This window comes from Heloderma suspectum, chromosome W (assembly GCF_057233095.1).
Source record: "Heloderma suspectum isolate Gila_16-S chromosome W, 16-S_ref, whole genome shotgun sequence".
Classification (NCBI taxonomy): Eukaryota; Metazoa; Chordata; class Lepidosauria; order Squamata; family Helodermatidae; genus Heloderma; species Heloderma suspectum.
In genome coordinates, this window is record NC_139475.1 from 60350510 (window position 1) to 60362962 (window position 12453).

Here is a 12453-nt window from a genome sequence, read left to right on the forward strand (position 1 = left end):
AGCACTGGCAATGTTTTTACAAGTTCCCTAGTTTAGACAGTCACGTCCCCTCACCAATCTCCAAGCAACCAAGCCGAGAAAGTGTGAGGGGAAGAGAATAAATGTTTAGAGTGAAGAGGTGTTATGGGAGCAAAGATAATGTAAAGGCCCAGCATCAGTACTACGGTAAGCCTTGTAAGTTATAGCCCAGATCTGATTAGAAGTAGCCTGGAAGGGCTTGGGCCTATTCAGTTTCTAGAATGTCAGCGTCTGTGTGAGCTTCTCTCTGTCAGTGTGCTCAGAGCGGAGCCAGGGGGAGTCACCCAACTCCCTGTCCGCCGCTGGTCTGGCGGGCAGGGAAGCTGGAAGATGTCTGTGAGAACCTGACAGAGGTGGAATGGGATTTGCAGGAGTGGGATTTGCTCCTAGACCCCCAGGAGATGCATTTTCACCCCTGGGCCTCCACCCCTGCCCCAGAGGAAGGGTAAAATCAAAACCTAAGAAATAAAGAAATGAAAAAGGATGCTATGGTTGCTCCAGCAGAAACTGCATGAGCAGTGGCAAAGCACCCTGGGGTTCCTGCTGATGTACAATGTGATGGTGTGTGCATGCGTGTGTGGGGGAGAAATATGCTGAGGAGAAGTAGCAGGCAGGCCCTCAGCCCTTTCCCTGGCCACTGTTTTTTCTTCTACAATAGGGGTTTTCAATGCAGTGCCTGTGGGAACCTCCAACCGCACCCACAAAGCTCTAAATTCCCACCCCCTTCAAAAACATTTTGTTTTAATAAAAACCTTGGAAAATGTTAGGGCAGTCTTCTTTCTCTCCCTTTCTAGCCCCTAGCCTTGCTCTTTCTCTCCCCTCTACCCCTTTGCCTTGCTGCGTCCCCCTCACTCGCAGCCTCTAGCTTTGCTATTTCCCGCTCCACCTCTTTACCTTCCTGTTTCTCCCCCTCCTAGCCTCCAGCCTTGCTCTTCCTCTACCCCTTTGCCTTGCTGTTTCTCCCTCCCTTCCAGCCTCTAGCCCCACTATTTCTCTCCCCCCAAACCTCTTTAGCTCACTTTTGGCACCCAGGGACCCACCGCAGTCCTTGTGTGACTAGCCACATCCTCCATGGAAGCCATTTTGTGGTGGTGCCAACAGCAGTTCCTCAAATTCCCAAATGCGCCCACAGGTCTGAAAAGGTTGGAGACCCCTGTTCTAGAAGACTTTTCCATGCAACTGCTTCTCTCCCAGCGAGGCATGGTTCCAAGATGCATTTCGGCTGCTCAAGTGAGGAAAAGCAGCCAGTATGCGAGGGAAGGAGTTGCCATGGGAAAGAGAGGCAGGTGAGGGCAGGCTCTTTGCACATGGGGCACCAAACCTGCACACGCTGCAAAAATGTGTAGCTCTGCCATACCCACAAAAGGAGTAACTAGGAAACCAGTGGGCAACTATCTTTTTCCCACAGAGCTAGAGAAACGGGTGGACACTTGAGTGCCTCAGCACCTCCTCCCATTCATAGTGGCAGTCTGCCCAAAACACCTGTTGCTACAGATGCCGATTTCTCCATCCTGCTTTTGTCCCCAGGTTGGCAATTCGGCTGGCAACTCTGTGGGACAGGGGCTGAAGTTAGCCCATGGCTCACTTGACCCGAACTATGCACCACGAGAGAACTGCTAGAGTGCAGCAAAAGCAAAGAATAAAGGGCTGCAGCAAACCAAATGCACACACCCACAAGAGAGGTCGCCTCTATGTCTTATTTATTTATATCCCACCTTTTCACTAAAAATAGTGCACAAGGCAGCTGACAATAATAAAATAGTGATAAGGTTGTGACATAATGCCAACATAAACACATTAAAACACACCAGTTAAGGATAGGTTAAAAACACATCCATTAAAAGAAAGAAACAATGAACAGTGCCCACCAATTAAAAACCCAATTCAGTGAATAAGACACCTTAGCAAACAAAAGCCTGCCCCAATTAAAAAAAATGTTTCCCTGCTGGCCAAAGGACAATAAAGAAAGAGCTGTATCTGCCTCCTTTGGCAGGGAGTTCCACAGTTCTGGCGGGGGGGAGCAGGGAAGCAGATTTTGGCAAAACATTTGGAGAAACGTCTGAACTTGATAGCTTTGGCTATTGGGCGGTATAGAAATGAAATAAATAGAAAGATAAATAAATAAATAAACAAACAAACAAACTTTAAGAGCAGTTTGACAGTAGAACAGACTGCCTCCGGAGGGGGTGAGCTCACCTTTTGTGAAGTTCTTTCAGCAGAGGCTGAAAGGCCATCTGTCAGGGATTCCAGAAAGATCCCAACCCTATAATTCTATTGAGTGTGTTCAAGAGAAATAACCTGACAAGCATGTACACAGATGCATGGTTCATACAACACGACAAGCCAGAGTACGGGTTGAGCATGGGCTGTCGTTGAACCATGGGTTGTTGTGTTGTGTGAACTCAGTTGCGAACAAAACATGGTTGGTTAACCACAAACAACCCATGAAGACAACCCATAGTTTGTTGTTGGGTTGTGAACTGTGGGTTGTTCATGGTTAACAAAATATGGTTTGTTAGAGCACTGGGTTCACACAACACAACAACCCACGATTCAAGAACCACCCACGATTCAACCCATGCTCAGGCTTGTCATGTTGTATGAACCATGTCTACATTGCCATGAAAATCACTGTTTGGGACAGACCTCCTGAGTGGAAGGATATCCTCCAGCAGTGACTCATACAGAGATTCAACAGGCAGATGCCTCTCCAGATTGGATAATCCCACCGAGGGTTAGGCAGGGGTAGGACAGTTTATGGCCCTCCAGATGTTTTAGCCTACAACTCCCACAATCTCTCACCACTGGCTATGCTGGCAAGGACTATGGGAAGTTGTAGGCCAAAACATCTGGAGGGCCACAAGTTGCCTGCCCTGGTGTTAAGAGTGCCCGAATGATTCAACCATGTCCCACACAGACTCAAAGAAAATTGTCTTGACCTGCAGCTCTCCAGTTTCTGAATGTCCTTCTTAGAACTTGGTGCCGAGCTGGACACCATTTACTCTAAAACTAAATATTTAGGGGGGAAGGGCAGGCATGAACCATGCCCCCAATTTTCATTTTTAAAACAGCATCCAGCTCAGCTATCTGGATTCCGAGAGCCACCAGTGCTTGACTAATTTCCCGCTCTCATTTCTTGGGAGAAAGGCACAGTTTTTGGGTGCGTGTGTGGCTGAAGCCCTCCTGTTGCAAGATGAACAGAGGTGAAGAGCACGGTGGCAGGATTTTGTGGAGCATAGTACCATGAGTGCAGAGAGCTACACTGGCACAATCCCCCTTCCTGCATGTAGCTTGGAGAAGCAAAACCGTAAAACATGTGAGGAATAGGGCAGCTCCCCTGCCTAAGTCAGGGGTCCCCAGTGTGGCCTGCAAAGCTCTTCATTCCTTGCCTCCTTCCAATTTTTTAAAAATAAAAACTTGAAAACATTAGGGCACCAGGTTCTCTTTCTTTTTCCTGTTCCTGAACCTGCCACTGATCAGTTGCTCAGTGGGCAGGAAGGGAAAGCAAGGTATAGGGGAGAGAGTGAGGCTAGGGCAGGGGAGAACAGTTCCTGTTCCTGTTTTTTCACTGCAGATGCCAAGAAGTGAACCTAGGACCTTCAGCATGCAAAGTGGGGGCTCTGCCACTACAAGCCCATCCTCCTTCCCCTACATGTTCAATGGAGAGAGCAACACAGTGGAAGGTGCATTCGAAGCCAAAGAAGTAAGTTCATTCCCCCCTCCCCCTTGCACCACTGGAGGAAGACATGGAGGAGGAATGAACCCCTGTGACAGCAGACATAAAAATTACCAGCACTGTGCAAAATTCTGAGGGAATACCCCTTCAGTTTCCAAAGCTGGTATAGCAGGGTACCAAAGACCTAGGACTGCTCTGCTGTATGTTTCAGAGGAGCTGGGTGGGAAGGAGGACCCCACCAAGATCAGGGGGAACATATAGGGCCAAACCACACAAAATCCTGGGGTACAGGAAGATTCACCTCTTCCCTCTCCATTGCACCAGAGTGCCAACCGATACCAAATACTTAAGGCTCTGTCTCCCCTCACCCCGAGTGCTCAGTCTTGCAGAGATACAGAAGGAAGAGTTCTGCAACAGGACAGCAAATACCTAAGGTTCTTGCCTATTTCACAATTGGGGTTGTAGGAGGACACCCTTGGAGTTGTAGGTCACACACACACGCACCAGCTTGTACTTATCGCACAAGACGTCGCATAGGGTGAAGCTTGCACCCATCTAGATGCAACACACCCAAGGGGCCAACCCTCCCCCCTATGATACAAAGTCTGGGGGGGTGAAATAAGTGGGGTGTAATAGGACGCCCTCAAATTACAAAGCTTTGGTAAAAGAGGGGAGGGGAAAAACACATACCGTCCCCAGATGATAGCAGCCAGGGCCAACCCATGCAAAATCTAGGAGTGCAGGGAAAAAAAATCCTCCCTTATTCTCCCATAACCTTGCAAGGTGCTTCTTACATTAAGTTAACAAATAATTAAGACTGCCCCCATTACATATTTGGGGTGGTGGTGAAGACAGTGTATGCAAACAATGCTGCTGCAAAAAGACACCGAAAAGCCAATACTGCCCCTCACAAATGCCAAGGCTTGCTGGGGTGCACTCAGAAAGAGGCTGTCTCTTTCCCCTCCAATATCTGGTATTGCAAGATCTGGGGAGGAGTGATGTTATATACGCGTGCACACACACGTGCCCAAACACCTCCATGGGTCTTACGGGGAACAGTCAATGAGCCCCCCCCCACACACACATTACTATTACAAAGCCTCAGTAGCTAAACCCACACTACACGAAGGGGTGTGTGTGTGTGTGTGTGTGTGTGTGTGTGTGTATATATATATATATATATATATATGGGCTCAAACTCCTCCAGGACAAGCCATGCAGGGCGGGGAGAGGGGGTCACATCTAATGTGAACCTCCCCATTTCTCCTATATATTGCTGTTGCAAGGTCTGGGGCAGCATACCCATACATACACACACATATACTGCATTATATCATATATTGCACATATACGCCCTATATACACGTATATCGCATTGCCAGCGTGGCGTAGTGGTCAGAGTCTTGGACTGGGATTCTAGTCCCCACTCAGCCATGAAGCTCACTTTGGGCCAGTCCTGGACTCTCACCCTAACCTACCTCACAGGGTGGTTGCAAGGATAAAATGGAGAGGGGGAGGACCATGTAAGCTGCCTTGGGATCCTTGCAAGAGGAAAAAACACAGGATATAAGTCTAATAATAATAATAAAATACACACGCATATATTGCGTTGCATATACGCACATATTAATATATGCATATATATGTAATGCATCGTATATATATAGGCATAAATCTGCATATTTGCATAGTATATGTACAGGCCTAAACTCTTCCAAGTGTCTTAGAGGGCGCACTCTTCCCCCCGCCCCCAAACACTGCTATTGTAAAGCCTTGTGGTTGTGGTAGGTAGGCTATTTTATTATTAATAATATTAACATCATTAATAGCAAAAACCTGGGAGGGAGGGGGGCAGGACCATAGAATCATAGAATAGCAGGATTGGAAGGGGCCTACAGGACCCAACCCCCTGCTCAGTGCAGGAATCCAAGTCAGAGCATCCCTGGCAGATGGCTGTCCAGCCTCGTCTTCAACGCCTCCAGTGTGGGGGAGCCCACCGCCTCCCGAGGGAATCGGTTCCATTGACCAAAGGAGTTCCCCCCCTCCCGGATTTTCCAAAAGATACTAGGAGACCCCAGCAGAGTTTAGAGGCAGCACCCCCCCCACCGCACCCCGCCCCACCTTGCAGGGGGGGGCTGCCCCCTCCCACACACGCAAAAAAGTAACTTGGAAGGTTGCGGTGAAAGGAGGGCTGGGTGGCGGGGGAAGGGAGAATATGCCCCCTGCCATGACCGGGGGGGGGGGGGAGGGCGAGTTTCCTGGGCGGCGGCGGCGGCGGCGGCGGCCCCCCACCCACCGATCGACCGCCCGCTCTCACCCACCCGGGCCGGCCAGTGCGGATATCCCTTCATTTTGGCGAAGACGAGGTCCCCGGCCTTGAAGCCATGCGGCATTGCAGCGGTGACTGCCGAACAGGCCCCGAGAAGGCCTCAGGCTTCGCCAAGGAACCGAGAGGGGGCGTGGCCGCCAGCGAGGGGCGGCAGAACGCGCGCTCGCAGGCAGTCCATTGGCCTGGCCACGTGTCGCTCCTCTCCCACGCCCGCGCAGCTCATTGGTTGGCAGGACCGCGGCTCGCGCTCCCCGTCGGCCGCCCAATCGAAGCTCGCCGGGAGGCGGAGCGGGACTGGGTGAAGAGCGGGATTGGTCGGGAGATTGGGGGCACGTTGGAGAGCGGAGGGGGTGTGAATGGAAAGGGAGGGGCCGAACAAGGAGGGAGGGGGCGGAATGATGCAAGGGGGGGGCAATCTGCACATGCTTTAAGGCACTTTGCCCTTGTATTGGTGTTTTGAAGGCCGCTTTCCCCTCATAATAAAGGTTGCTCTCTGCACATGCTCTAAGGCACTCTGTCCTTCCAATTGGATTTTGGAGAGCCAGTGTGGTGTAGTGGCAAGAGTGCTGGACTAGGAGCTGGGAAATCCGGGTTCTAGTCCCCACTCGGCCATGGAAGCTCACTGGGTGACTTTGGGCCAGTCACACACTCTCAGCCCAACCCACCTCACAGGGTTGTTGTTGTGAGGATAAAATGGAGAGGAGGAGGATAATGTAAGCCGCCTTGGGTTCCTTGCAAGAGGAAAAAAGGCGGGGTATAAATGCAATAAATAAATAAATAAATAAATTTTAAAGGATGCTTCTCCTTCATAGTAAGTGGGTGCTAATCCGAACAGCATTGTTTAGGAACCTGGAATGTCAGATCAACGAATAAAGGTAAGCTGGAGGTGGTCAAGCATGAGATGGCAAGACTGAACATTGACATCTTGGGAATCAGCGAACTCAAATGGACAGGCATGGGCAAATTTAATTCAGGTGACCATCATATCTACTACTGTGGGCAAGAATCCCTTAGAAGAAATGGAGTAGCACTCATAGTCAACAAAAGGGTGGGAAAAGCAGGACTGGGGTACAATCTCAAAAACGACAGAATGATCTCAGTACGAATCCAAGGCAAACCATTCAACATCACAGTAATTCAAGTCTATGCCCCAACCACTGAGGCCGAAGAAGCTGAGGTTGATGGGTTCTATGAAGACCTACAACACCTTCTAGAACTAACACGAAAAAAAGATGTCCTCTTCATCATAGGGGATTGGAATGCTAAAGTAGGAAGTCAAGAAATCACCGGGATAACAGGCAGGCATGGCCTTGGTGTACAAAAGGAAGCAGGACAAAAGCTAATAGAGTTTTGCCAAGAGAACACGCTGATCATAGCAAACACTCTTTTCCAACAGCACAAGAGGCGACTCTACACATGGACGTCACCAGATGGTCAATATCGAAATCAGATTGATTATGTACTTTGCCGCCAAAGATGGAGAAGCTCCATACAGTCAGTCAAAACAAGACCTGGAGCTGACTGTGGCTCAGATCATGAGCTGCTTCTTGCAAAATTTCGGCTTAAATTGAAGAACGTAGGGAAAACCACTAAACCATTCAGGTATGACCTAAATCATATCCCTGATGAATATACAGTGGAGGTGAGGAACAGATTTCAGGGATTAGACCTGACAGACAGAGTGCCTGAGGAACTATGGACGGAGGTCCGTAACATTGTTCAGGAGGCAGCAACTCGATCCATCCCAAAGAAAAAGAAATGCAAGAAAGCAAAGTGGCTGTCTGAGGAGGCTTTACAAGTAGCTGAGGAAAGAAGGGAAGCGAAAAGCAAGGGAGAAAGGGGAAGATATACCCAACTGAATGCAGAGTTCCAGAGAATAGCAAGGAGAGACAAGAAGGCCTTCTTAAATGAACAATGCAAGGAAATAGAGGAAAACAACAGAATGGGAAAGACTAGAGTTCTCTTCAAGAAAATTGGAGATCTCGAGGGAACGTTTTGTGCAAAGACGGGCATGATAAAGGACAAAGAAGGCAGGGACCTAACAGAAGCAGATGAGATTAAGAAGAGGTGGCAAGAATACACAGAAGAACTATACAGGAAAGATCTTCATGTCCCTGATAGCCATGGTAGTGCGGTCACTGAACTTGAGCCGGACATCCGCGAGAGTGAAGTCAAGTGGGCCTTAGGAAGCATTACTAACAACAAAGCCAGCGGAGATGACAGTATTCCAGCCGAGCTCTTTAAGATCCTAAAAGATGATGCTGTTAAAGTGCTGCACTCAATATGCCAACAAATTTGGAACACTCAACAGTGGCCACAAGACTGGAAAAGGTCAGTTTACATTCCAATTCCAGAGAAGGGCAACGCTAAAGAGTGTTCAAACTACCGCACAATTGCGCTCATTTCACATGCCAGCAAGGTGATGCTCAAAATCCTACAAGCTAGGCTTCAGCAGTACGTGAACTGAGAACTACCGGAAGTACAAGCGGGGTTTCAAAGAGGCAGAGGAACTAGAGATCAAATCGCCAACGTTCGCTGGATCATGGAGAAAGCAAGAGAATTCCAGAAAAACGTCTATTTCTGCTTCATTGACTACGCTAAAGCCTTTGATTGTGTGGATCACAACAAACTGTGGCAAATTCTGAAGGAGATGGGAGTACCAGACCACCTTACCTGTCTCCTGAGAAACCTGTATGAGGGTCAAGAAGCAACAGTAAGAACCGGACATGGAACAACCGATTGGTTCAAAATTGGGAAAGGAGTACGACAAGGCTGCATATTGTCGCCCTGCTTATTTAACTTATATGCAGAGTACATCATGAGAAACGCCGGGCTGGATGAATCACAGGTCGGAATTAAGATTGCCAGAAGAATTATCAACAACCTCAGATACGCAGACTATACCACCTTACCACCTTAACGGCAGAAAGCGAAGAGGATCTAAAGAGCCTCTTGTTGAGGGTGAAAGAGGAGAGCGCAAAAACTGGTTTGAAACTCAACATTAAAAAACGAATATCATGGCATCTAGCCCCATCACGTCCTGGCATAGAGAAGGGGAAGAAATGGAAGCAGTGACAGATTTTATTTTCTTGGGCTCCAAGATCACTGCAGACGGTGACTGTAGCCATGAAATTAAAAGACGCTTGCTCCTTGGGAGGAAAGCTATGGCAAACCTAGACAGCGTAGTAAGAAGCAGAGACATCCCCTTGCCGACAAAGGTCCGTATAACCAAAGCTATGGTTTTCCCAGTAGCAACGCATGGCTGTGAGAGCTGGACTATAAGGAAGGCTGAGCGCCGAAGAATTGATGCTTTCGAACTGTGGTGCTGGAGAAGACTCTTACGAGTCCCCTGGACTGCAAGGAGGTCCAATCAGTCAATCCTAAAGGAAATCAACCCTGAGTGCTCCTTGGAAGGACAGATACTGAAGCTGAAGCTCAAATATTTTGGCCACCTAATGCGAAGAGAAAACTCCCTGGAAAAGACCCTGATGCTGGGAAAGACTGAAGTAAAAGGAGAAGGGGATGGCAGGGGATGAGATGGCTAGATAGCATCACCGATGCAATGAATATGGACTTGAGCACACTCTGGGAGAGAGCGCAGGGCAGGAAGGCCTGGCGTGCTATGGTCCATGGGGTCACGAAGAGTCGGATATGACTTAACAACTGAACAACAACTCTGCACATGCTCTAAAGCACTCTGCCCTGCAATGGTGTTTTGTAGGATTCTTCTCTCTCCTAATCTGGAGTGCATGTGTGTGCTGCCTGTACATGCTCTAAGGCTCCAAGACTGTTCTTATGTTCTTATATACCATCATCTCTCCCATATTATACTCACAATTGTATAAAATAGACAAAACCGAGAGAAAAGAGTGGCTGGCCGGAGATAACCCAGTGAACTTGATGGCTGAGTGGGGGGATTTGAACATGAGTCTCCCACGGATTCTAACCAGAACACCGTACTGCCTCTCATCTTTCTGTATGTGCCTGGGAGTGGTATGTAAACATGGGAGGAGCATGTGTGTGTGAGAGAGAGGAAGTCAAGGAGAAAATGGATACAAGAATGCTAAGTTATTATTCTTTACCAAGTCTCCACCCATAACAGCAGCTGACTTACTTCTGGCCTGTGCCTGAGGATACAAAGTTGGTGCAGCTTTCCCAGCTAGCTTCCACACCCTGCCCTGAGAATTTTGCTGGAGGCTTCATAATGCGAACAGGCAAACCTTGCCTGGGCCAAGAGGCTCATTTGCATTACAAATGCCTCTCTTCCTGCTTTTTCTTTTTCACTCTTCTTAACAGATGTGAGCAGAAATAGCTTGTATGCCTTCTGTGGACCTCTTGCAGGCCAGCTTGGTAACACAGCCTTCTCCCAACCAGGCACCTTCCAGATACCTTGGGAATGAAATAAATAAAAGATTGGAATTGTCGTCAATTGTCCAATGGTGGGAGACATGAATCGGGATTGTGGCACTTTCGGGGTGGGTGGAGGTGTAGTTAATACAAATACCATTTCCCTTGTTGGAAAAATTGCACCTCCAAAGCTGCTATTTGCCCCATGGAGTAATACTCAAAAACATGAGAAGAGTTGTGCTGGATCATACCAAAGGCCTGTGTAGTCCAGCATTCTGTTCCCGTGGTGGCCAACCAACTGCCCCACTGGGAAGCAGGACATGAGCACAATAGCACCCTCCTGTTTGTGTTCCCCAGTATTCTGCCTCTGATAATGGAGGTAATATAGAGGCTTTGATAGTCTGATACCCCATGGACTTGTCCAATTCCTTCCTGAAACCTCCCACACACACAGGGCAAATGGCAGTTTCAAGACACACTCTCAAAACAGAAATAGGGATCGCTCCTGGTGCCTTTCAGAGGACTGGGGTGTGTATCCATGTGTGTCATGACCCCCCACCTGAATTACTCAGAAGCATTCCTATCTCTTGCCATCATGCTGCTCCTGCACGCTGAATGACTCTGATCACTATGAAAAACAGGCTGCTGGGCTAGAGAGGACCAATGATATTTGGCCTCATCCTGCAGAGGTGGCTCTATATTTGGGGCAAATGGGGCGGGGACACTCTGCCTCTCCCTGACCCACTTATGGCAGAGAAATCCACCCACAACCTGGTATATTTGCTCCAATGTACAGCATGCATTGCCCTCCACCGACAATTTCAGCAGAACATTGAGTATCTCCCCCAGTGGAGGCTGGTGGCTCCAACTTCGGTGGTGCTGTGAATCCATTCTGGGTTTTAGTCAGAACCAGCCAGAACCCTAAAAGAGCTATCCAAAATTGGTTCACCACCTTAGATAGCTCCTTTAGAGTTCTGGCTGGGCCTGACTGAAACCCAGAATGGATCTACAGCCCCACCGCAATTAGAGCCACCAGCTGCCGCTGTATATCCTGCCTGCGTCTGTAAGAGACCGACGTACCCTCTTTCCTCACCCAAGATGGCGCCCACGGGGGCATCGGCACCTGACAGGAAGCCAACCTTGTTTTGCCTCCCCCTCCCTCCTCCACTTCCGGTTTCTGTTTTCGGGTCATTGTTGCCGGAAAGGAGAGTCGAGAAGGGCGGATTTGTTAGGGATTGGGGTTTATGGGGGAGGGAGCGGGAGTGCCCCCGGCCACCGCCGCAAATTACATTTTCTGAACTGCCTGGTGCCATAAGATGAAAGGCAGTATATAAATATTTTAAATACATCAATCAGTGTTTTTAAAAACCCCAAACTTCAAGCTTGCAGGATCGGCTTTGTGTTTTACAAGAATCCCACAACCAGAATCTGGTGCAAAAGACCTACACTTATAATTAAAGACTTCTGAGGCCAGGAATTGGTACCAGAACAGAATGAAGCAAGCAGTCTTTCCACACAGAAGTTCACTCCTGGTTACTTCAAACTTCAGTAGTATAATTTAGTGTATAATTTAATCATTTTCTTGCTGCTGTTGTTAAACAGTTGGGAGTCAGGGATCCTTGCTGATCTACTGCAGAATGCCCAGAGATCTACCAGCAGGTCCAGGTCTACCTTCTGCCCACCCCCTGGCTTAACACACAGTTAAGTGGTCCTTCTCCAGGAACCCCAGCCAAAAGCAGTGAGGTGGGTGGCTACCAGGAAGAGGGCCTTCTCTGCTGTGGCACCTGATTGTGGATGAGCTTCCCAGAGTGGCTTGCCTGGCACCTACGTTGTGCTCTTTGGGGGGCCAGGTGAAGACCTTATTTCCCCAGGCATTTTAGTCTTTCTGTGATTTTAAATGTTATTTTCAATTTTTGCATTGCTGCTAGGTTTTAATTTTATATATATACTGTAGTGTTAAACTTTTATTTTAATCATATTGTATTTTATGGTTTTAATTGTTGTGAACCGCCTAGAGAACTCTGGCTATTGGACAGTATAGAAATGTAATAAATGAATGAATAAAGCACAAGTCACTCACTCA

At 48.4% G+C, this 12453-nt stretch overlaps 1 protein-coding gene across 7 annotated transcripts in view; it reads right to left on the bottom strand.

Annotated features, from left to right (window-relative positions):
* Positions 1–6132, bottom strand: part of LOC146334070 (hepatoma-derived growth factor-related protein 2-like) — a 73052-nt gene extending 66920 nt beyond the window's left edge. For all 7 annotated transcript variants that reach the window (XR_014786437.1, XM_084825280.1, XM_084825284.1 and 4 more), the window contains exon 1: positions 6016–6132. Coding sequence is in view for 6 of the 7 variants with exons in the window: in XM_084825280.1 (XP_084681406.1) it covers positions 6016–6087 (72 nt within the window). In the remaining variant the exon portion in view is untranslated. The remainder of the gene's footprint in view (positions 1–6015) is intronic.
* Between the last annotated feature and the right edge of the window lie 6321 nt (positions 6133–12453).